Below are 23,812 nucleotides of genomic sequence, written 5' to 3'. Positions count from 1 at the left end.
AATTCCATATGTCTGTCTTTCTCTTTTACTGAGAATTAAATCTGGGGCTTTCACACTGAGCAACATCCTTAGCCTTTTTATTTTTTATTTTTTTAATGTTGAGATAGGTTGTCTCAGAGTTGCTAAATTGCCCAGGCTGGATTCAAACTTATGATCCTCTTACCTCTGCCTCTCACATTGTAAGCGTGTGCCCTCCTGCCCAGCTTAATCGGCATTTCTCTTAGTTGGAATGGCATTCTCAGATGTAATCTCATTCTGTAAGATATTTCAGGTCACCAACTTTTAGAGGAAATTCTCCACATCCACTTCATGTCCTCCTCTCTGATTTCTCCAAGAGTTTGTAGCTTCTGGGAATGGTCATTGGAACCCCAGGTGGATCATCCATCTCAAACGTGTGCTTCTGCGGGAGGTGTGGCTACAGCGAAGCTCAGTGTCCAAGTCTTTTCAGAAACAAAACCCTCTATCCCAGGGGCAGTGCCCAAAGCTCATCACTGCCCCGCTTTGTTCTCTTAAGTTTATTACCCAGTGGAGCCCTATGTGAGTCTCAGATGCCTCCTGTAAAATGAGGAATAATACTGACCCACAGATATTTTGAGAGGAAGAACTTAGGAGTTCCAGTCCCAATCCACAGGTGATATGCTGTCTAGGAAGAGCACAGAGAATGTCATCCCAATAAGATAAGGAGTTTGTCCTATGGCCTTTATGAGCCATGTAAATTGTCCTTGGTCCTTCCCAAGTCTGTCACCTTTGGCTTCTCAGGACTGTGTGCAGTGCAGGTCTTAGCAACGTATGGGGATTGCGCCCTGAGTACTAGGCTCCAGAGAGCACTATAGTTCATGCTTAAGGATCTTTGTCACTGAAGAATCTAGAGAAGCATAAGTCTCTCTGGTGCTCTAGCCAAGTGGGCCATGAACTTCAAAATCCTGACTTCACAGAGTTCAATTACACAACATGCTTTTGGTTGGATCCAACTAATTGCTTGTTCCTACTAGTAAGACCTTCTCTTGCAACAGTGGAGAATGAGCCAGTTCCAGTGAGCTAGTGGTAGAGACAGCTGATACTTGCAGCACATGTGCAAAGTTATTTGGAGGATAGGGGAGAAACCCAGTAGGCATAGGAGCTGCTTGCTTGAAAGGCAGGCCAGGGTGAGGGTGAATCTGCATAGAAATGTTGGCTCCTTAGTTCTAGCAAAGTTTTATGGTGTGTTGGAGTTCTGATAGTGTTAGGAAATCAGCAGGGCAAGCTCAGGGGCAGGTGGATAAGTGATCAATGAGCAGAAAGATGGATGCGGGAAGGGAGAGGGCCACAGGCACCCTCCTGAGGCTGTTGACATCACTGACCTTGAGATATCCAGTCCCTCCGTGTTCAGGCCACCTACCAATGATAAAGCAACTCACTGAGAAATCCAGCCCAGTCCAGGCCGAAGACACTTATCAAAGGAAACGAGAGCACTATGCCCTTGTCACCATGGGTGGTGATTTCAGGTTGCCGCTGCATTCAAGCCAAAGCTATTCACCTTCTGAAAAGCTTGACAAAATGCAGAGCTTTGTAACTTGGGTGTCAATTTAAAGTGCTCATTCCGAGGGTGGGTACACTAAGCAGAGTAGAAACTGAGCTCAGAGACCGAATTCAAATTCACTTCAGTTGTGGATGACAGAGTCTCTCTTGCAGCCTCCCGTCCGCATCCCTCTTCCCCTCCCAAGGCCTTATACGTCACCTCAAGTCACAGCGCTTCATTCCTCCACGGGTACCACTGAGTTCTCCTTGTTCTCTGATGGGATGGCAAGGTAGTCAGATCTGCATGTGACACAGGAGGGGACAGCCAGAGCTTCAGTACCCAGCAGAAGGAACACAAAGAAAAAAGGAGCAGAGCGCAGCGACAAGGATGTCTACTGAACGGTTGGTTCTGCATTTCCTTCTGCAGATCCCAAGACAAATGTAAGGCTGCCCTTTCGGAAGGCTGGAGTCATATGCTCCTCCTTTACTTGTGCAGACCACTCCCGCCAGCAGCTCCTGAGTTTTCTCATTTACCTTCACCTTCTTTGATATTACCTATGACGGCCAGATTAAAACAAGAGTCAAATATTGAAATTATATTTTGTAATTGTTTAATTTTAATTTTCTGATTTTGATGTGGAAAATCTTTTCATGTATTTATAGACTATTGGTTTCTTTCACTGTAATATGACTATATGTTTTTCTGGTTTTTTTTCCTGTGGTATTTGTCATTTTGTCATTGATTTTTCCTTGATCGTTTTATATCTTGCAAATTTCTTTATTGTTTATAAACTTTTACATGCTGCCTTACAATGAACAATTGAGTTTTGTATGTAATGTAATGAAAATGTAATGAAAATTTTTTCCTCCTTGAATTGTACCTTTCATATTTTATTTGAGAAATTCTCTCTAGTCCCAGATAATGACATTCTCTCTGATATTCCTTTAATAGCATTTTTTAAAGTTTTCCATTTTTGTCCTTAAATTAACTCATAATTTATTTTTGTTTTGTGTGAGAGATGAGGAATCTCATTTTGTTTCCTTATTTGGGTAAGAAATTTTCTCTCCAGTGCTTAATGGACAGTCAGTTCTTTCTTTAATGACAGTAATATTGCCCCTTTCACCTATTGGCTTCCTTCCACACACGAACCTGTGTTGGTGGGCTCCATCTTAAGGTCTTCATCTCTGATAGTGCAAACTCTACTGGCCATTTTCCTAACTCACTGCTGTAGGTGGGGGACGGCAAAGTATGGCCTGTAGGCCAAGAATGACTGTTACGTCTTTAAAGTGTTTCACACAAGCAAAAGAACAATGTGGATAGGGACCATAGGGAGCTTTGCAAAACCTAACTTTTTTTTTTTTTTTTTTTGGCTGGCTCAGGCTGCCTTAAGGGTGGGTCTGGTAAGGCATGTGGAGCTGGGGATGGAACTGAGATCCCCTGAGCCTGACTGGGTTTGCCTAAGCAGGCGCTTAAACAACTGAGCTAACCCGCAAACCAGAAAACTTAAAATATTTACTACTTGGCTGTCCTTTGACTTATCAATGATCTTTGATCCTTTGGCCTTCTAATCTTTAAGATCAGTTTATCAGACTGGGCATGATGATGTGTGGTGGCACATGCCTGGGATTCCAGCACTCTGGTTGGCGGAGGCCAGAAGATTGAAAACTCATGCGCAGCCTGGGCAACATGGTGAGATTCCCTGTGTCAAAATTAGAAATAAAACAAAAACTGTCTGAGGGCCTTGGGTTTAATCCCCAGTGGGGGGGGGGGGGGGGTGGAGGAAGAATGAAAGAATGAAAAAAGTAATCATATTATCAAATGTCTAAAAAATGGGGATTTTGATTGAAATTTCATTGAACTTGAAGATTAAATTGAGGGAGATTGTTTAGAATAATGAGACATTAGTCATTACCTATTTGCTTTTTCTTATGCTTTTCTGTAAAGTGTTTTTTTTTTTTTTTTTTTTAATTTGGTACAGGGTCCCACTGGGATTACAGTCATACCTTACCATGCCTGGACTTGTGGGCTGGCTTAGTGCACCAAGGGGCAGGGCCAGCGCAGCATGGGGTACCAGGAATTGAACCCCGGTCCCTGCACTCTATAAAGTTTTATAATTCTCTCCTTGAAGGCCTTGCACATTTTTGTCCGATTTATTTTAAGGTCCTAGAAAATATTTATTGTATTAATATTTTTAAATATTTAAATGTTTCTAAATGTATTGTTGGCCTGTATGCATTTTATACAGTCTCATGTTGCTCCTTAACAGGGACATGTTTTGAGAAGTGTACCACTAGGCATGCAATTTCACAGATTAAAAGATGGCAATGGTTCTGGCATTACGCAGTGTTATGATGTTAGGAGACCTCCGTGGTATATGTGGTGTGCCATTGACCAAAATACAGGCGGCACGTGACTGAATTTTGATTTGATCAGCAATCTGATGGAATATTCTTAATAGTTCTAGTAGTTTACATATAGTCTTTGTTATTCTGTTCAAATTATTACATTATAGATATAACTGGTGATAACTCAGTTTTTTCCTCTTCAAATATTATCTTTCTTTTGCTTTGTACTTATTTGCCATACTGTCTAGGATCTCCAATACAGTACTGCATAGAACCAGGGAGAGATGGCATCCTTGATACGTTTCTAGTATTATAGACCTTTCTTCCAATTGTAGGCTATCTTAGTAGCTGCCATTTATAAGTCTGAAGGTAGCTGGTATTTTATGTATGTATGTATGTATGTATGTATGTATGTATGTATGTATTTGGTATAGGGTCTCCCTACACAGCTCAGACTCATAGAGATCCTCTTGTTTCAGCCTCCCCAGCATTGGGATTACAGGTATGTGCCACCATGCCTGGTTTTGGGGGCCAGAACAGCATGTGGTACAGGGGATTGAACCTGGGTCCTTGTGCTTGCCAGACAGGTACTTGGACCACCGAGCTGTCTACCCAGCCCTGGAGGCTGATGTTTAGATACAGGTTTATTTGTCCTACTCAGGACATGCAAATGCTCCTTGACTTATGGTAGGTTTATATCTTTACTGAAAATATTGTAAATGCAGAATGCATTTAGTAAGCCCTCCCTACGAAACATCACTATGCTCACCAACACAGCATACTGTGGAGTGATTTCAGGGCTGACTGTACTGTGCCTGCCCAGCATGGGGAGAGAGAATACTGCATATTATAGTTTGGAAGGAAAAATAAGTTGAAGTTCAAAACTTGAACTAGTTTCTACTGACTGTATACAATAAGCCCTCGAGTTACAAACGTTTGCATTGCAAACTTTCAGAGATGTGAACAGACCTTGCATTAGGAATGTTCCTAGGTGCAGGCAGATTGTGGAAGCAGCTCACAGGTCTGCTGGACACCGTCATAGGTGTGCTGCTGTGTGCTTACTGCACCGTGCATAACGTATAGCGGTACAGTGCTCAGTCAGAGCTCAGGGTGGCTGAGTGTGATGCAGAGGGGACCGCTAGGAAGCCAAAGCAATAACCATGGAAACAGAAGTGAAAATTACTGAGAGATTGGACTGAGGCCAAAAGATGGCAGAAATGCTCCACCGCCTGCTACCTCCCCTTCCTCTGGTTAATAACTCTCTTCTTGTCAGCTCACTTTTTGTAATCCCTAGATGTCCTTGTCGTACTGTGCCACCATTCTAAGATAACTGGAACAGCAAAAATAGTTCATTTGCAGTGTTTTTGTCTCTGTGTTTGTTTTTTTATGCTTTCTTTTCTTTTTTCTTTTCTTTTTTTTTTTCCCCCTGCATTCTAGGGAAAGCTCTACAGTGTTCAGAGTCTCACTACTAGGTTGGACTCTTGTTTACAGCCTCCCAAGTGCTGGGATTACAAGCACGAGCCACCACGCCCAGTCTCAATCACTGTCTCAGTGTGCCCTGGGGGCAGGGCCAGCACGGCAAGCCTGGGGATTGAACCCCCGGCCCCTGCGCCTGCTTGCGGGCGCTTTAATCTTCTGAGCTATTTGGCCAGCCCTATGCTTTACTTTGTATATTTGTGTCAAAGGTGTAGAAGACTCACTCATTTGGACTTATGATTATTCTCCTCACACAGAACTTGTTCATAAACTGGGGACTGAAGGTATTGGTTTCTTGTCCTCAGTAAGTAAAAAGCAAATGAGGGAAGTCATAATAGGGAACCATATTCATTTGCTTCATGAATTCTTGAATCTTCCCTTTCCCGGTCACTCTGTGAGTATAGTATTAGCTCTCCCTAGTTCCCTGTTCTAACCGGCCATTCCGTGTTTTTCCCTTCATGTTTCTTTGTTATATTTCATCTTTATATCTCTTGCTTCAGCCTGTGTAATTTCCTCACATTTACACTCTGCCCAGAACTATTGAATCTTTTGCTGAACTGAGCCATTGAGCTATTTTATTGAATATATATATATTTAGTACAAGGTCTACAGAGTCTCACTATGTAGATTGGACTTGTAGTGATCCCTCCTGTTTTTCAGCCTCCCAAGTGCTGGGGTTATAGGTGCGCGCCATCATGCCCGGTCTCAATTGCAGTCTGAGCGCGCCGCTGGGGTGGGACCAGCACAGCGGACTGGGGATTGAATCCCCTCCCCCTGCATCTGCCTAAGCAGGAGCTTTAATCCACTGAGCTATCCAGCCAGCCCTTGAATATATTTTTTATTTCCAGAAATTGTTATTTCTAGTTAGATCTGCCTGTTCTTTTTTCTTAGCACTTACTCTATTCTTATGCTATGGGTTACTTTCTATTGCTTTAATTGTTTTTAATTTTACTTATTTATTTTGGATACAGGGTCTTGCTACAACTCAGACTCATAGTGATCCTCCTGCCCCAGCCTCCCCAGAACTGGGATTACAGGGGTGCACCACCATGCCTGGTTTCAGTAGCGTGACATGCAGTACCAGGGATTGAACTCGAGTCCTTATGCTTGCCAGACAGCAGCTTAGACTGCCATGCGATCTCCCCAGCCCCTCTAATTATTTCTGAACAAGTGTCTCTTCGATACTTCATCAGGTCCTTTGTCTGTTTGAACTCCCTGGGACTTGATCCTGTACTTGTCACTTTTCTTGCTCATGCTGGGTTTTTCTGTGGTGGCTTACAGTTTTAGTCTAGACTGTGACAGCAGATCCAGCAGTAATTAATGTGAGGCACGCTGCCAGGCTTTGGAAGAGAGCGCGCCCCTTCAGATGGTTTGTCACTTATTTTTGTAAGACGCTCTGCTTATCATCGTCGAGGGCCTAATTTTTAACTGAATTTCCTAGCTGAGCATTTCCTTCACTGTATAAGTATCATCAAGTTAAATCCCAGACACTGGAAGAGGAGGCTTGAGGTTAGGACGTGTCACGAATCTTTCATTTTTCTGCTTGGAGCCAGGCCAGCGTGGATAAATTTCTTTGGCTTTTCCTTGTGCTGTAGAGCTGGCGGTGTCTGGGCTACGCCTTGTGTGAGTGACAGCGCTCTGCAGACTAGCTCTGTTGAGGCCTCAGTTTGAGCCCTGTTTCTTATGGGAGCCTAGTCATAGGCACTCCCTGTACAAGCCTGTATACTTTTTGCCCACACCAACACTTCCTTTCCATGCATGAGCACTTCTGGTTGAAGCACTTAAAATACAACCACGTCACCAGGAATGACAGTCTACGTTAGTGTGACAATTCTATCTATCCTTACATGTGGTAAATGATCATTTTTAAAATGTTTTTTTTTAGTACAGGATCTACAGGGTGTACAGGTTCTCACTATGTAGACTGGCCTCATAGTGATTCTCCTGCTTGCAGCCTCCCAAGTGCTGGGATTACAGGCGCGCGCCACCACACCCAGTCTCAATTGCCCTCTCAGTGTGCCCTGGGGGTGGGGTTGGCATGGCAGACTGGGGATTGAACCCCAGCCGCTGCACTCTGCCTAAGCAGGCACTTCAGTCTGCTGAGCTATCTGGCCAGTCCTTGTAAATGATCATTTTTAACTCACTGAGATTTTAGACATCATGCAAAAGGAAGCTTGCTTTATTTTATCAAGCATTTCCACATGGCACTAGCATAGGCTTTTTAAATTATTGCCTTAGGAATGTTGGCAGAAATGCATGAGGTTGTTCTCTTTGATTTCTTTTTCTTTTCTCTTTCCTCTCAAACAACAGGCCAGCATGGTCTCTCAGGCCCTTCTCAGCTCATTGCTTGCATTTGCTCACCGTTGAGCATGTAGAGTCTTGGTGAAAATCATGAAAGAACATCTGGATATTAAGAGTCTCTACTCTGGGTATTCAATTGCTGCCATGTTCTAGGGGAAGGAAAACATACTGCTTAGTGTTTGCCAGTGAGTAAAGGGCAGTGCCCAGTCAACCTCATGGTGTAGAGCAAAGAGCTGAGAATGGCAGAAAGAGCAGGGGCATCAGGATTACGGAGGCCGGGTTTCAAGCCCAGTTTCTCTACTCACTGTGCATCTGGCCTCAGCAAGCCACAGAAGCTCTGAGAGCCTACTTCAACATTTACAAAATGGCTATAGTAATGCTAACTTTATGGTGTTGTGGCGCCAGATGGCCCAGAGTTGGCAGACCTGACTTTAAACCTTGATTTGCCTCCCACAGTGGCCCTAGGCAAACTCTTCTAGACTTAGTATTTCATCTATAAGATAGGTAGGACAATGGGGCCCTCTTCGGTTGTTAAAAGGGGGAAGGTGGAGGACTTATGTTGATCTCTTAATAACTCACCTGGGACAACAAGCATTTAGAAGATGGCAGCTATAATTTTTTTTTTTTTTTTTAGGCAAGGTATTGTTATGTAATTCAGACTGGTGTTGAATTCACTATGTAGTCCAGGCTGGTCCCAAACTCATGATCCTCCTGCCTGAACCTCCCAAGTGCTGGGATTACAGGCATATGCCACCATGACTGGCTGGTAGCTATAATTCTTATCTTTGGACTTACGCATTTTCCTGGGCTGCCTCTTCAGCCTTGGAGACCTTTCGGTAGCAGTATATCATCTCAATGAGCAGCCACAAGGTGAGGAAGACTAGGAGAATGTACATCATGATTTCTGAGACCACAGAGGTGAAGTCTTCTCCGGCTGCAAGAAGGAGAATAAGGTTCAGGATGTATTTCCCACAAGCCAAAGCTGTTATGGGGGGGGGTGTCATAAAAAAAGGGCTGGCCAAATAGCTCAGTGGATTAAAGCACCTGCAAGCAGGCAGAGGGGCCAGGGGTTCGATCCCTGGGCCTGCCATGCCGGCTCTGCCCCTGGGGTGTGCTGAGATGGCAATTGAGACTGGCTGTGGTGGCGCACGCCTATAATCCCAGCTCTTGGGAGGCTGTAAACAGGCGGATCACTATGAATCTGATTAGTAGTGGGACCCTGAACACCTTGGAGACCCTTAAAGATATAGTATTTATATCTTAAATAAGCACTGAGTCTACAGGAACTCAATAAGATATCAAAGAAACAATGTACTGTCCCCTCTGTCTCTCCTGACTGTCAGCTTCCTCACTGATCCTCACTGGCTGTTAGAGATAGAGCAGAGGAGAGTGATGGGTAGAAGAAATAGTAGAATTCTGGGAGCAGAGAAATAAGAGACAGAGCCCAACTGTGTTACTTACTCACTCATATATAAGCAGTCCCTGCCCTTGTTGGAGTCTCAGTATCTATTGTAACTCATACCGTCGGGGTTGTTGTGAATGTCACATTACATAGTGCATTTAGGAATGTCCTATGTGGGACAGTGATAAAGCCCAGAGCTAGAGCACTATCCTGGCATGCATGAGGCCCAAGGCTCCACCCCCAGCATCACAAATAATACTTTTGAGAAGATTATCTTTTGAGATGTACTAGTCTAAGGAGAACAAGGAACACACCTTGTGCTAACCATCTAAGACCTCTTGAGTTAGAGGTGGTGCCCCTAGAGAAAGAGCACTGGCTATTCCATGCATGGACACCCAGTCATCCCATCTAATGACAGCAGCATGTTCTCCCCAAACATGGATAAAAAATAAGGCCCTCCAGGTCATCCCAAACCTAAGCAGGAATGAGCACTGTAGATTCAGTCAGTGTATAGCAGGTGATTGAAAAATATAGTATGCTTTTTTAAACAAATGACAGTAGAAGACATGTGGCCATTAATCACCCTCAAACCCACTGTCTCTACTACCCCAGTCATCACATGGAACATACATATCCCACTGTTCTGGCCACTCTCTGAAGCAGTTCTGAAAGTCCTCTTTCTGCAGGGTCTTATGAGGTGTGATAAACCCTCAGTCCAGGGCAGGACAGGCTCATAAAATGTTCCAGTGCGCCCTCCCCATCTTAGTCACCAGATCTGTCAACATTTCTAGCTCTTCCCCAAAGACCAGGAACGGCAAACACTTTGAATCAGGTCAGGACATCGGTGCAACCATATCAAAAAGATGCTCACAAAAAAAGGATTCCAGAACTGCTTGAGAAAGTGTCCAGAAGGGCTGGAGGATAGCTTGGCGGTCTAAGCACCTGCCTGGCAAGTGCAAGGACCTACACTCGATCCTCCAGTACTGCATGCTGTGCCAGCTACCAAAACCTGGTGTGATGGCTCATGCCTATAATCCCAGCACTGGGGAGGCTGAGACAGGAGGATCACTACCAATACAAGCTGTGTAGCGAGACCCTGTACCAAATAAATAAATAAATAAAAATGTCAAGAATGACAGGATAAGTATACCTGAAGCAAAATGGAGTATTCTGAGGGGGATTAATGACAATGTGTCTTTCACAGTAGATTTTTAAACAACACTCGCCAAATTTTTAAACTACTCTTCATACTCATCAGATCAGAATTCTACCTCTGAAACACAGATGGGATCCTACCTCTTCTCTGCTGAAAAGCCTTCAGTGTTCCACGTTGCCCCACGACAAAGCCCAGACTCTACTGCCACGGCATGCACGGACTCCCACAGTGCTCTCGCCTGGGCCTCACGTGCTTGGCCACAACTCCTTCATACTGCAACATATTAGGATCTGTGCATGTTGCTGCTTCTCCTTCCTTCGTCTTACATTATATCTCCTACCTGCCACTACCTCTGTTCTGGAAACTTCTCTTGCTTTCCAGCTTCCCAGGGGGTCTCCTAAACTCCACTGAGTTCCTTGTCATGAAATCTCCCTCAGCTTCTCAGACAGAGTTATGATGTCCTTTCTTACGCCTGCTTCCCTCCACTCACTGTAAGAAGTCTCAGGTTGAATGGTGGCGGATTTCTTTTTTCTCCTGACTGTGTGCTTAGTGAGCCCATACTTATTTCTGGATTCCCATCCTATTGTCTCATCTTGGAAGATTGTAATTATTCAATATTTGTTGAATGAGTGAATATAAATGTTGAACGTTTTTGTTTCATGATCAAGAAACATGACATTTAATAAAAATAATACATAGCAAATATCCTGATATAATTCTTCCTAGGGGGAGGGAAGTTGTGGCCACTCCTCCTCCCTGCTGCCTGCGAATTAAATTCACAGTCTTCAGTTACCCACATGGCCCAGGTTACCCTCGTGCGCTTGTCTGATAAAAGTACAGCAATGACCTGTGGTCATGCCTTTCAGCTCCGAGGAGCAGTTCAAGGCCTCTAGGATCTCCCAGTTTTCCTAAATGGAGGTGGAGGTCACAGACGCAACATGAGGTGTCTAACAGTGCCACAGCCCTCAGATGTCTTCTTACAGGCTTGAGCTGCCCGATACATTATTTATGATATGTTTGGCTCCCAGCATGCCATCTTCACTTAGCTGCAATAGCCCAGCAGCAATCACATGGGAAGCCGCCCTCAGGCTTCAGTTGCCTCTAGTGAAGAGGCCCCAGGTTCCTTAAAGTCAGGCGGTGAGAACCCAAGCCAACAACCACAAAGAGAGCCAGGGCCACAGGAACGGGTGGCAGGCGTCACGGAAAATTTATGCGCAGCTCCAACGAATATGTGAGACAGTCCCAGAGGCAAAAAGAAAAAGGGGCAGGGGTGAGGGTATGGTGGTAGAAGGAAAGATGCATAGGAGTAGGGTCAACCCAACAAGCAAAGGGGTCTTGCTCCATGGCCCCAAGCAAACCCCTCACTGCTTCCGAGCTGTTTCTCAGCTGCAAAATGAGGGGCACCACAACTGCACTCTCCAAGCAATGGGTGGGTTCACCTCCACATACGCATGCCAGCCCAGACCCCAGGCCTACCAACTCACACCTGCAAGGGTGGCTTGGAGGTGCCTATGCCTAGAGAACTTTTCCCTAGATGAAATATCTGCACTTCTTTACAGCTCCACCACCTGCAAGGCTCTGTGACTCTAATGACACATTGGCTTATCTTTCTTTTCCTTCCAGAAGCCTGCTCTGGGGCTCAGCAGGTAGACTAGCTCAGCTGTCTCTGGGGACCAAAGCCTGAGCGAGCAGGAAGTGAAGCCAATCACCTTCCCAAGGTCTGGCAGGCACTAGTCAACAGTTCCTGATTGTGAACAGGAGAGGGCACCAGGTTTCCTTGGGGGTGGGGGTGATGAAAGGGTACAAACAGAAGAGGAAAATAGAACATCTGAGCAGATGCATCCCATAGACAGCTTTCCCACCCAACTCTTGCTTTTCACACAAGAGGAAACAGGGTCAGAGAAGGGGAGTGATTCATCAGGCTTGATTCAGGTGACCCAAGTATTCTGTACCTTTACAATGACCTACTGTCACCTGCTTTCAATACCTGACCATGTATACTTCATTATCTTATCATAGTGGCATGATATGAAACTGCCATGTAGTCTAGAGGTGAGGATTCCTAGATGCTTATTCTAGGAAGAGCCCTCTCTTTAACTTGACCACTTTTTTTCATGCCCCACTGTTGGGCGGCTGCTCACCATCCTGCGTCTCAGGCCCATGAAAATGTTAAGACCTCTCGGGAAACAACATCAAGAAAGGCTGAGCCAAGTGGCATCCCTCTTTCAGCCTGGGTGAGAAAATACAAAGGGAGATGCGCATGTCACACTCCCATATGCAGTGTCGTCTGGGGGTGGGGTGGGGGTGGGGGGGTGGCGAGCAGCAGAGCTCAGAGTCCATTGGAGGTGGCACAAAAGCACTGTGTGAGTCCCAGAGCCTCACAAGTTCCCTCCCCTTCAAGGTTCTGGACTCCGGCTGCAAGCGGAACACTGAGTTAAGTTGCTGAGAGGATGCCACGCACTACCAAAGAGCCCACTGAAGGACTGTGAAGACTTTAAATCAACGATGTGAAAAGCCTGGCTTCTTCTCTCAACTGAGAAGGGATTTATGTAGAGATGCCACAGCTGGAGAAGGGGCTTATGATTATTGTGGAGAAAGACAAAGGACAAGCAGTTTATTAGATGTTGATTCAGAGTTCTCAAAGTGGGGTTCCTGATGGTATCAGCATCCGCCGGTGACTTTACTAGACAATGTAAATTCTATGGAGTCAGAAAATTTGTGTTCCAGAAACCCTTTGGGGCTTTCTGAATCTTCAGAACTACTGGCATGAAGGTATAGGTTGCTTACAGACAGAAGGTGATACGATTTCTAAATAACAACATAAGATTTCTCTGAGCTGCATGAGTGAGGGGTTTGATATAGGCCAAGGAAAAAAGAACAGCCCCAAAATGCAAGTTAGTCAAGTGATTTTCAGGAAATTGGCTGTTTGAGGGAGACAGATTCAAATGCATGTTTTTGTTTTTTTTTTTTTTACTCTCCAAGGGTCTCAGACATCCTCCCCCACACACCCCTGAAAAGCAGGATACCACAGAGACTCTATGCCTAAGCCTCACCCTCCTCAGTGACTCGGAGAGGGATCAGCCTCGTGGTCTTCACAAAGGGCCGATGCGCCTCAAACTCGAACTCCCGGGACACATTGCAGGTGTAGAGGCCGGAGTCATTCAGAGTGACATTGAGCACAGTGATGGACACGTCCTGCAGGTCCTTGCTCCCGTTCCACTGCAGGCGTCCCTGGAAGGGACTCTCCACCTCCTGATGACCATTGCGGTATTCGAAGATCTGCAGGTAGAGAAATGGAGCAAGTAGAACCAGGAGAGGAGAGAAAGGAGGAAATGGACAGGGAAGCGGTGAGGGGGGAACCCACAATACGTGGGTGGGAAGAAGAGGTGCAGAGGAGGTCAGGAAAGACAGCCCAGGCAGAAAACTGGACAGTGGCCAACAGGCTTCAAGATGTGAAGACACAGAAAGGGAAGAGGCAGCAAGGGGTAAATGGGCGCAACTTGACAGGAGGAAAGAGTGGAAACAAAGGAAAGCATACAGGAGGCCAAGAGGGGGAAATGAGGGAAAGAAAGAGTGGTAAGGAGCCAGATGGGGAGTCTCAGAGGAAAGCCTGCCAGGGAGAGAACAGGGTGTACAAACCAAGAGAGACAGCTTCCTTGGCAATGAAAACTCCTGACCGCCATGGCTGTACATCCTGACCCTCTGAGCTGATGCCCACCCAGGGTCTATGGGGTTGCCCAGGCCAAGCCATGGGAAGGGAGTCCTGGGTGCTGAATGGTGATCTGAACGCCTTCCTCTGAGAGGCCCATGGCAGGGCATTTGCTTTGGGTTGAATTAGAACTGAAATCTCTGAAATTTCTTTTCTCAGATACTGCCACCCTCTGACATGACACGCTTTCTTTTCCCTCTACAGTTGTGCTCTTTATTCTACCAAGCACGTGGGACCACTTCAGTTCAAATGCAAATTCCTAGAAGTTAAATGCAAACATCCGTCCCTCAGCTGCATCCTCTCCTCAGCGTGGACAGACCCAGAACAAGTACAGGAAGCGGGTGTGTGACCTTGCCTGAGGCCCACAGGCCCCTGCCCATCTGGCCAAGACACCAGCTTCCTGCAAGCCTGGCAGAATTCTCCTTTAGCTTCACTGATGTGCCACTGTGAAGCCCCCACCAGGCTCCAGGAAGTCTCTGCCTTTCCTCACCTTGGCACCTGATCGGAACCGACCTAAATTAAAATGCTACGTATAACTTAAGAGTTAGAAATGAGTTCAGTTTTAGGCATCTAGGAAGAAGAGCAAGAGATATTCCAGTATACTCACAGTTATCTCCATGAAAAGCCTTTGTGGAGGAGAAAGATGGCCCCAAGAAGGCAAGGTAGAGCTGTAAACAGGGCACCAGATGAGCTGGCAGACCACCTGGCTCAAATCTAAACTATTACTAAGTCAACCTCTTTGGACCTCGTTGTTTCTGTTTCTTCTTGCAAACACTTACCACAGTGTTGGTTATATTCCAAGAACTATTTTAACTACAATAAAAATAAGGTCTCGTGGGTCTTGGTGACAACCTTGTAGTTTATACCCACATTTTAAAATAAGCAAACTGGAGTACCAAGGGTTGGGACGATGGGCCCAAGTACACTGAGACAAGTAGTGGAGCAAAGGTTCAACCCCAGGCTCTTCACCCCAGAGTCAGCCTCAATGGGGATCATCTCCAAAGTGGTTCTCTATATACGTAGCAACCACATTGGCACTGGGACAAACCAACCAGGACTGACACTGACTATGACCCACCTGCCACGTCTGGGAGGCTCCTTACTCTGCCAGGAGAGAATCTCTAGTTTCCAGACCCTGAAGAGGCCTGGGGATTCCTAGCAGGAAGGATGGCAGTATGGCACTTGGGGGACAAGACACCGAAAGTGTCCATTATATAACCCACACAATCGTTCACCCACAGATGTGGCTGTAGTAGATGTATGAGTTGAATACTTATCTTGGTCATCCCTGTCATTCTTATTTTGTTGGGACTGCAAGATGAAAGAGCTAACCTGTGCTATTTTGTATGTCCTTTCAATTTGTCCACTACTTTAATCCATCTCACAGGATGGTGTGGAAGCCGAAGTGAAAGCAATATTTCCAGCAGGGTACTAGTCTTCAGGGGGCTCTATGTATAGCCACTTCTTGGTCTTTCTTCCCCTACTTGTAACGGGGGCTGCCTGTAGCTGACCATATACCCTGCCCTGCACAGAAGCAGGGCTAATCTAGGGCTATTAGTTATCTACTAGGTAGCTGTCAGTGCCTGCAAGAGAAAGCCAGTGTGTACTGGCCTGACACCCCATGGACCATCAGAAGCCAGGCACCCAGCAGCACAGACTAAAGAAATGCCAGAGCCAGTAGTGTGACATACAAGGAAGTCTTTACCGCCCTCAGGCCTGTAGAACCACTCCACCACGGTGGTGGCCTCCACCTCCTCCCTCTTCATACAGGAGATGCAGCGAAGCTTCATGGAGTTGCCCTGGACGGCCTCTGTCTCCGAGGGCACTTCCACACACACAGGAAAGCAGACGCTTACTGGAGAAGGGTAGAGGTGAGGGGTCGGACAGTAGGCAGTGGGAAGAGGGGCAACCAGAGGGAAAGAGGGAGAGAAAACAGAGAAGGAAGAACCATGAGACAATCTGAAAAGAGATGCGTCCATGTGTCTATACCGTCATCTGCGCCCCGCGAGCACACTTGCTAGGAACAGGCACACAGCGAGATGGAGGAGATGCGGATGGATAAGGGTTGCCTGGATGTGGAGAGCTGCAAAGGACCGCGCCTACAAGATGGCGCTGGTTTCCGCCTTCCACCCCCTGTGGGTGAGCGCTCTCTGTGCACAACAACTCCTTATATGGCCAGGGCTGCAGTTGAGTGTCCAGGGCTAACAACTCCTTAGATGGCCAGGGCTGCAGTCATGATTTGCTTCCGCATATGCTGGACCCATGGGCGAACCCCACGTGGCGCACTGTGATTGGGCTTGGGAGTATATATTAGCTAAGGGCTGGGGGATTGGGAAAGAAGAAGCTTGCTGTAAGGGGCCTGAATAAACCGCTGAAGGAAGAGCTGTGTGTTGCGTCTTCCTTGCTGGCAAGGTCGTGCGCAACACCTGGAAGCAGTGAAGTTGCAGCACAAGACAGACTTGAGCCTGGCTCTTTTAGCTTTAGTCTAGGTGGGAGGCAGGGCACGCATCTGCCCATCACCATCACTATCATCCAACAAGCATTCACTGAAATCCACTCTATAACAGGTGAGGTACTACACTGGAGATACGAAAATGGAGAGAACACTAACCACAACCTAGGGCACTCATAACCTTGACATTTATGTAACTAGGATTAGACTAGACCTCAGAGGGCACTAGACTAGTGATATCTGTAACCCCAAAGAGAAGGGAGATATTTGTTACTCCTGGTTGGGTCTAGGAGAAAGAAACAGAATGCTGTTGATATATGAGCTACAAAGGCAGACAGGATCCATGCCAGGCAGGCCTCTGTGTGTCCTTCGTAGTTCTCGTAAGCTGTGGAGAGACGCAGTCACACATCTGGGATTCATGGAAATATGGGTGAGTCTGAAACTTGGTAGAGGCAGCAGCAAGAAGCATGGTGATCTGATGCCTAGGCCAAAAATTTTTTTTTTTTTTTTTTTTGTGCTATCAGGGATCAAACTCAGGATCCTGCACTTGCAAGGCAAGCACTTATTCCACTGAGCTATCTCCCCCGCCCAGGCTAAGACTTGATTCAGAGTAAGAAGAGACACAGCTAAACATCTGGAAAGGTCAGATCATGGCTCACCGGGCCTGTGAGAGATGCACATCTGGACTCATAGTTCCTGCCCTGAGAATCCCTAAGTCCACTTAAAGATTTCAAATATATCAGATTGTGAATTCAGAACAAATTAAAAGTAGCACACAGTTGCCAACAAAATAAGTGCAAATGTGGGCCGCATTAACAGATGTACAGTGTGCAGAAGGGAGGAGGAGGAGGAGGAGGAGGAGGAGGAGGAAGAGGAGATACGCAGTGTTCAGAACAAATCTGGCCTGTGGTAACCAGCAGGATGTCACATTTTACAAAAGGAAGTTGTTCAACAATTCTATTTAACTACAGCAACTAATTCCTCCACCACCCGCCAAAGATGGCAACATGACAAGGGGCTTGCAGATGGTGTGGTAAGGAACAAGCGGAAGGCTGTGGAGAGCTGAGCTTGGACAGAAATCTGCCTTCAAATATATGAAGGGCAGTAAGTAGATGAGAAATTTGATCTTACCCAAGTTCAAAAGTACAGAGAAGCCAGGTATGGTGTTCATGCCTGTGAATCCAGCACTTGGGGAGGCTGAGGCAGGAGAATTGCAAGTTCCAGTCTGGTCAAATTAGAGATTTAATGAACCTATCTCAATAAGAAATAAAAATTAAAAAGGCTGGTGATGTAGCTCAGCATAAAAGCCCCAGTACCGAAATACAAATGCAACATAAAAAGAAAGTTCAATTCCTGGTACTGGGAAAATAAAAAAGGCCCAGAGATGTAGCTGAGTGGTAGAGTGCTTCAAGGACAAGCACAGGCCCTGCACTCAGCCTCTAGAATTGTGGAGTGCATGGCCTGGGATGACAGTCAATTTGGGAGATGGTTTCACTGGGGGGAGGTCATGGCAGAACCACTAGGGCTTGAAAGGGAATCACTTGTGGGATGACTGGAAGGAAGCTGAAGGCAGGCAGGCAGAGTCCCAACAGTGAGGATGGTACATGTGGAGCAGCCTTTCTCTTTTCAGTGATAATAATCCAAAGTATCACCACAGAGCAAGCCCCACTGCTTCCTTTCTGGTGGCCAAAGCCCAGTTTCAAGGCACCGCTCCTGCAGTCTTGCACAGTACATTGCAAAATGGCCTTGAAGTTCTCCCACCCCATTTGCTTGCCCCTTGCAATGTGACTTCCTGCCTTTTCCATCCAAAGGTGGAGTCGTTTCTCTGCCCCTGAGTCTCCAGCACACCACTGCCTTTCTTTCTATGAAGTCCTCTGTGTAGCCAAGAAAAGACTGCACATATGGTAGGAGGTCGACCCACATGATGACTATAAAGGATGAGCTTGTAGAATAATGTTGGCCCAATCCTTTGACTTTTAGACTCCTCCTGAATTTCCACAGTAATAATGCAGACACTGATAGATAAGGATACAATGTGTTAATGATGAGTCTATTTAACTATAGCGAACTAATTCCTCTACCACCTCCAAATCTTTCTTTTCCTTGGCCATTATCAGATTGCCTCCACTAAGCTTGCTCTAAAATGCTTTCTTTGCATTGATATTATAAAGGTTTTAATTTTAGCATGCAAGTATTTCCAAAAGGGGGGTTATAAATGAAGGTAGTTTTAGATGTTATGATCCCCAAATGACTTGTTCTATCAGATCAGCGAGCTACCTAGCAGGGCCTTGAAGGAATGAGACGCAGGGAGTGCTGCTTGTGGAAGACAGGAAAGGATCCTTACTGATGGGACATGGGAGAATGGGCCTGGAGAGGGAAAGCAGAGAAGGCACTCAGAGCTGAGAAATGGTGAGGGCCTAAGAAAGGGGACAGTGTCAGGGAGGAGGAGAGGGAGCTCAGGGGACAATGGCAAGACAGCAATTGCTCTTGGCAGAACATGAGCCCATAAAATGAACTAGAAGTAGCAGAAGACAAGAGGTGTCCAGCAACCCCTTTCCATTTTCTGAGTTCATTTTTCTCATTTCTAAGCTGGATTTTTTTTTATATACCAGGGATTGAACTCAGACTAAGCTGGAAATAACATTTTTTTCCCCCTGCTACCCCTTATGATTGATATGGGGGCCAAGAGAACTAATGGATTGAAAATTGCTTTGTAAATGGTGAAGCATCAGAAAATGTAACCTTTTAAATTATCCTTATTGTATATCCTTTAAAAAGGAAATAAGGAAATTGCTTTCAATAAGGCAGAAAGTAAATGGAGAAGATTCCTTCTATTGAGCATCATGTGAAAAGTCATCTTGGAAAGGGGATGTAAGTCTGAGTTAAGTGCTTTCCAATATTAGAATTACATGCAAATAAAATGAACTTGCATTTGTATGTTAGGCTCTTTCTCTTACATTTAACAACCAGGCATCCTGAACCTCTTATCTTTCCCTTCTGGAGCTTTTCAGATTGGTTAGACAATGTGCAGGTAAGCTGGATGATGTAATGTTTACAGTTGTTTCAAAGGGTTTGGGTGGCAGGGTGGGGATGGACACTTTGCTCATTCTAGTAAAATTCTGTAAAAATTGCCCTATCACTCAGTTGTGAAGCTGAGAAGGACATTAGATATCTGTGCCAATTTTCAAGCTCTACATAGCAGGAACCGGATATTATGAGGTTGTGATGTAGTGAGATGGAGGTAGAGCTAAGGCTCCATCCCGGGTTTTTTTCTTTTTGAGACAGAGTCTCAATATGCAGCTCAGGCTGGCCTTGAGCTCACTTTGAAGCCCAGGCTCATCTGGAACTTGCAATGATCCTCCTGCCTCAGCCTCCCAAGTGCTGGGATTACAGGCTTTGTTAATTTTACTCAAAAATTCTTGGACAATAGTATGCATCTCTCTCTGCACTGGAATTCAGGCAGGGACCCCACAGACTTAGAGTTTTTCTCTCCAACTTCTTTGCAATCATTCTTTCCAACTTCAGCTTTACTTATACCCTCTCTAATCTTTCCAAACTAAGCTCATCTAAGCTTCACAAACCTAACATTTCCCTGGGGCAAATCTAAGCTTTAGTCTTTAAGACAAATGAGCTCACAGGCAACCTATTATGTCTGCTGTGTCTCCAAGTCTGGTGTACGCTATGGGGGATAGATGGTGGCGAACCTGCCCTTGGGACTAGTACTACCCTCCCTCCTCACCTTTCACAGTCTGTCTCAGCAGGAATTTTGCTCAACAGAAAGCTTCACTCTGCCTCTAGTCCCATGCAAATTTCAGATACTTCTGGAGCTACATTCATCTCTAAAGCTTGACAAAGTGAGACTAAGGCAAAGAAAGAGGCAGTTCTCATCAGCATGTCTGCCACTGCATGGGCAGATTGAGTTTCATGCCAACCACAGGAGCAGAATCTCACGTACCTACTTGGGTACAAGCCAATGATCTTGTTCATTGATTTTACTGTGAAAGAAGGTAGCCAAGATCATCTACAGCAATCTGTCAGCCAAAGAGCACCTATATTCAATCTGAAGCTCTAGTCAGAGTCAGCAGGGCAGAAATGCCCAGAATGGCATGGCACTACACACACACACACACACACACACACCCACACACACACCCACACACACACACACACACGGGCACCCTAACCAATCCATTCCAATGCCCATATTAACTACTCAGGCACATGCTAGTACACACACGCAGACACTAAGATATACATTGACACACATTCAGACGTTATCCTGTGGACTCGTTAGTCCATTGGCACACCTCTAGGCATCCACTCCATGCTCATCCCTGGCACTGCTCTACCTAGCCTTGTGTTGCAAATGCAGGAGACCCTTATCTGGAGGGGGAAGGTCATCTTAGCCTGTCACTGCTGATAAACATCTCTGAGGGCAAACAACCCACATTCCCAAACACCAAAATAGTTTGGCTCCACATGTCCATGCATTTTCCAGTTACCTGTTCACTTAACACATATCACATATGGCTAAAGCCTGTTTTCTTTCCACTCATTATTAAAATGAAGCAAATAGATCAACAAAGTATTTTCACTCTTGAAATTCATGCACCTAGATTTGAGCTCTCTTTTTTAACAAAGGAAAATGCATTTGAAGACCCAGTTAGCTTTTCTAGAAGAACTGGCTCCTCAGTGAAAAATGATATACAACTGCAAGCAAAATTTCTTTTCTGTCATGAACGTGTCTATATTCTCTGTTGGCAAAGGGACAAGGGAAAAATAAGAATGATCAGGATAGGAAGAGGGGTGGAAAAAAACACAAGAAAAGGTGGGGATATGGGGAGATACCTTTCCAATGTCAAAATTCCAGCTCCCATGAAACCCACAGGAATCTCCATGCCTGGCAGACATGCACAGAAGGAAGCCAACCAGAGCTCCTTTTTTTTTTTTTTCTGGTCACCAACGACATCAATGAATGTTATTATTATTAGCCTGATTACTATCATCTGCGGCTCGCATGGCGGGGTGCTGGTACTTACCCCAGTAGATCAGCACGAGAGAAACCAGGGGAAACAAACTGTGGAAGGCCGGCATCTTTTGGGGCGGGTGGCTTCCGGGGCTAAACAGAGAGATTCCCTCAGTCAAGGACTGCGTTCTCGGATTCTTTCGAGGAAACCCTTTGGGACAAACTGCCCCAAGAGGGCGACTTTCGGACAGGAAAAAGCGCCAGGAGGCTGGCCTGGGGAAGCTCTACGCGCTCTTTGAGCCGGGAAGGGTTTTCGGCTCGGAGCCACCGCGCAGACCTGCCCAGTTCGCGGGAGCGGATCCCCGGCTTCGCTCTCTCCCGCGAGCCCGCTGCTGGAATATGGATCAGCACCACGGACAGCAGCTTCCCCGCCCACCCAGGAACTTCAAATTCCAGCTGGCGCCGCGGCGAGCTGGGCTCGGCCGGGTTTCTCACCCTGGCCCTGGCCCTAGGAGGCTACGCCGCCGAAGGGGTCCATGTTGATTCACCTCTGCCTCCCCTACAACAGCTGCGCTCGGCTCGGATCCCCGAGAGCCGGAGCGCCCGCTTCTTCCGCCCCGCCCGGCGTCTCCCGCTGGGCGTGTCCGTGCTGGCGAAGCTGCCCGTCAGCCCGTCTGGTCTACAGAATCCGGTGCACGTCTGTCGTGCTCACAGCCTCGGCTCCCCAGAGGGATCGGAGGGTCCAGGAAGGAGACGCAAATCCTGTCGGGTTGGCGACCTCAGACAGGAGGGTGCAAGGAGAGGGGCCGCCCCTTCCCCGGACTCGGCCCTGGGTTCTGCGGGGCGCCAAACCTGGGGCTCCGCCAGCGACCCGCTGCCCCTCTCAGCGCCTGGCCGTGTGCGCAGGCGACTGTCCGCCCCAAGGCCACCACGGACCCTCCCCCTTGGGCGCTCACTCCCCACCCCCAAACCGACGTGCCCCTCCCAGGGCCGAGCACGCCGCCGAGCGAGGCGGAGCCGGGCGCGGCGCAGTCACTTCGAGCCCGGCTCCCTCTTGTGGACTTCCTCTCGCGCGCACTCAGCCTCCGCAGATTATTCGGACACCATCGCCCTGCGACTCCCACCCTGCAGGCGGCGACCCCTCTCCTGCCCCCGCACAGACGTGCTTGCCTCCAGCTCCGGGAAGGGGAGGGCCAAATCTCGTTGAGGCAATGATGTCATCCTCAATGTACATGGCTCCCGGCTTCTTAACACAAGCCCGAGCCCATCCCCTCTAATACCGCCTGTACACACTGTCTGGCCTTGACTAATTGATCCCCAGCGAGACCGTCCAGTGCGGAATAATGAAACACACCTGTTCGCGTGCTCACCACATCCCGAGGGAGGTGATCCAAATGTCAGCGCGGGAGAAGCCTGGGGTGGGGTCAAAGAGGACTCCTTCCCTTTCCAGATTCTGTGCAGCCCTCTTATCGCGCTAACTTTTCTTGTTTTAAGTAAAGCAGTTAGGTTGTCGCTGGCGTTTTCCGGCTACAAGCTACGCCCCAGCTCTACAGCTGCTTGAGTGTCCCCTCCCAATTTCTGCAAGGGAAACCTAAACCTCTACACCAGGCTATAAACTCACGTTGACATAAGAGATAGGGAATGCCTGGAAGTGAAATGAGAGATTAGGAAAGATTGGCACAAAAACCTCATCCCGCCGCCCTCTTTTTATCCCCTCCTGCTCTCTTGCCAAAAGAGAAGCTTAACACGGATATTCCAAAAGGGAACACGGAGTAACAGCTGAGCCTAAGTGCTCAGGAAACCCTCTCCAGCCATCACACACAGAGCAGCAGAATGTCACCAGTCATGTCTTCCTGGGCACCGAGCCACAGGCCATAAACTGTGTTGTTTGGGGATCAACTCTGACAGCATACTACGTTGTGCTTGCATGGAAAGCTGAGGTAGACTTGGCCTCCGTTCCAAACCTCTGATCCCAAGAATGGTTCTGATTAGCATGCTTGACCTTTATCTTTGTGGGAACTTACTTTTTCACAAGTTCATCTCTTTTATGTTTAAGAAAGCTTCAATTCTACATCTTTCTTCTCTTAAGTGCTCCTAATATATAGGTCTTGTTTCCTAAGACCTGTGCTTCTTCCATGCTAACCACAACGACTTTTTTTTTTTTTTTGTTTTTAAATCTGGTGCTAAGCTTCCTCAGTTACTTCCAGTATTCACTATTTTTAATAGCCTCTTTCTTTCTTTCTTTCTTTCTTTCTTTCTTTCTTTCTTTCTTTCTTTCTTTCTTTCTTTCGTATCAAGGATCGAACTCTGGCCCTTGTGCTTGGCCTAAGCAGGTGCTTTAGTCTGCTGAGCTATCTGGCAGGCCTTTAAATTCTTTTTGTTGAATCACGGTCTTTCTTTCTTTCTTTCTTTCTTTCTTTCTTTCTTTCTTTCTTTCTTTCTTTCTTTCGTATCAAGGATCGAACTCTGGCCCTTGTGCTTGCCAGGCAGGCTTTTGTGTCACTGAA

The 23,812-nt window shown here is 46.6% G+C and overlaps 1 protein-coding gene across 1 annotated transcript; it reads right to left on the bottom strand.

Annotated features, from left to right (window-relative positions):
• Window positions 1-1,302: 1,302 nt before the first annotated feature.
• Window positions 1,303-22,711, bottom strand: Scn3b (sodium voltage-gated channel beta subunit 3). Its single transcript, XM_004636389.2, has 7 exons — window positions 22,660-22,711; window positions 21,379-21,458; window positions 15,579-15,742; window positions 13,232-13,457; window positions 8,416-8,554; window positions 1,718-1,797; window positions 1,303-1,374 (listed from the first exon to the last, which is right to left on the bottom strand). The coding sequence occupies exons 2-6, from the start codon at window positions 21,431-21,433 to the stop codon at window positions 1,734-1,736; spliced, it is 648 nt and encodes a 215-aa protein (XP_004636446.1). The 5' UTR covers window positions 21,434-21,458; window positions 22,660-22,711; the 3' UTR covers window positions 1,303-1,374; window positions 1,718-1,733.
• Window positions 22,712-23,812: the final 1,101 nt, after the last annotated feature.

The sequence above is a fragment of the Octodon degus genome, unplaced genomic scaffold, assembly GCF_000260255.1.
Source record: "Octodon degus isolate 3935 unplaced genomic scaffold, OctDeg1.0 scaffold00080, whole genome shotgun sequence".
In the NCBI taxonomy this organism is placed as follows: Eukaryota; Metazoa; Chordata; class Mammalia; order Rodentia; family Octodontidae; genus Octodon; species Octodon degus.
The sequence above is the reverse complement of the archived record's forward strand: the minus strand, read 5'-3'. Positions and strand labels throughout refer to the sequence as shown.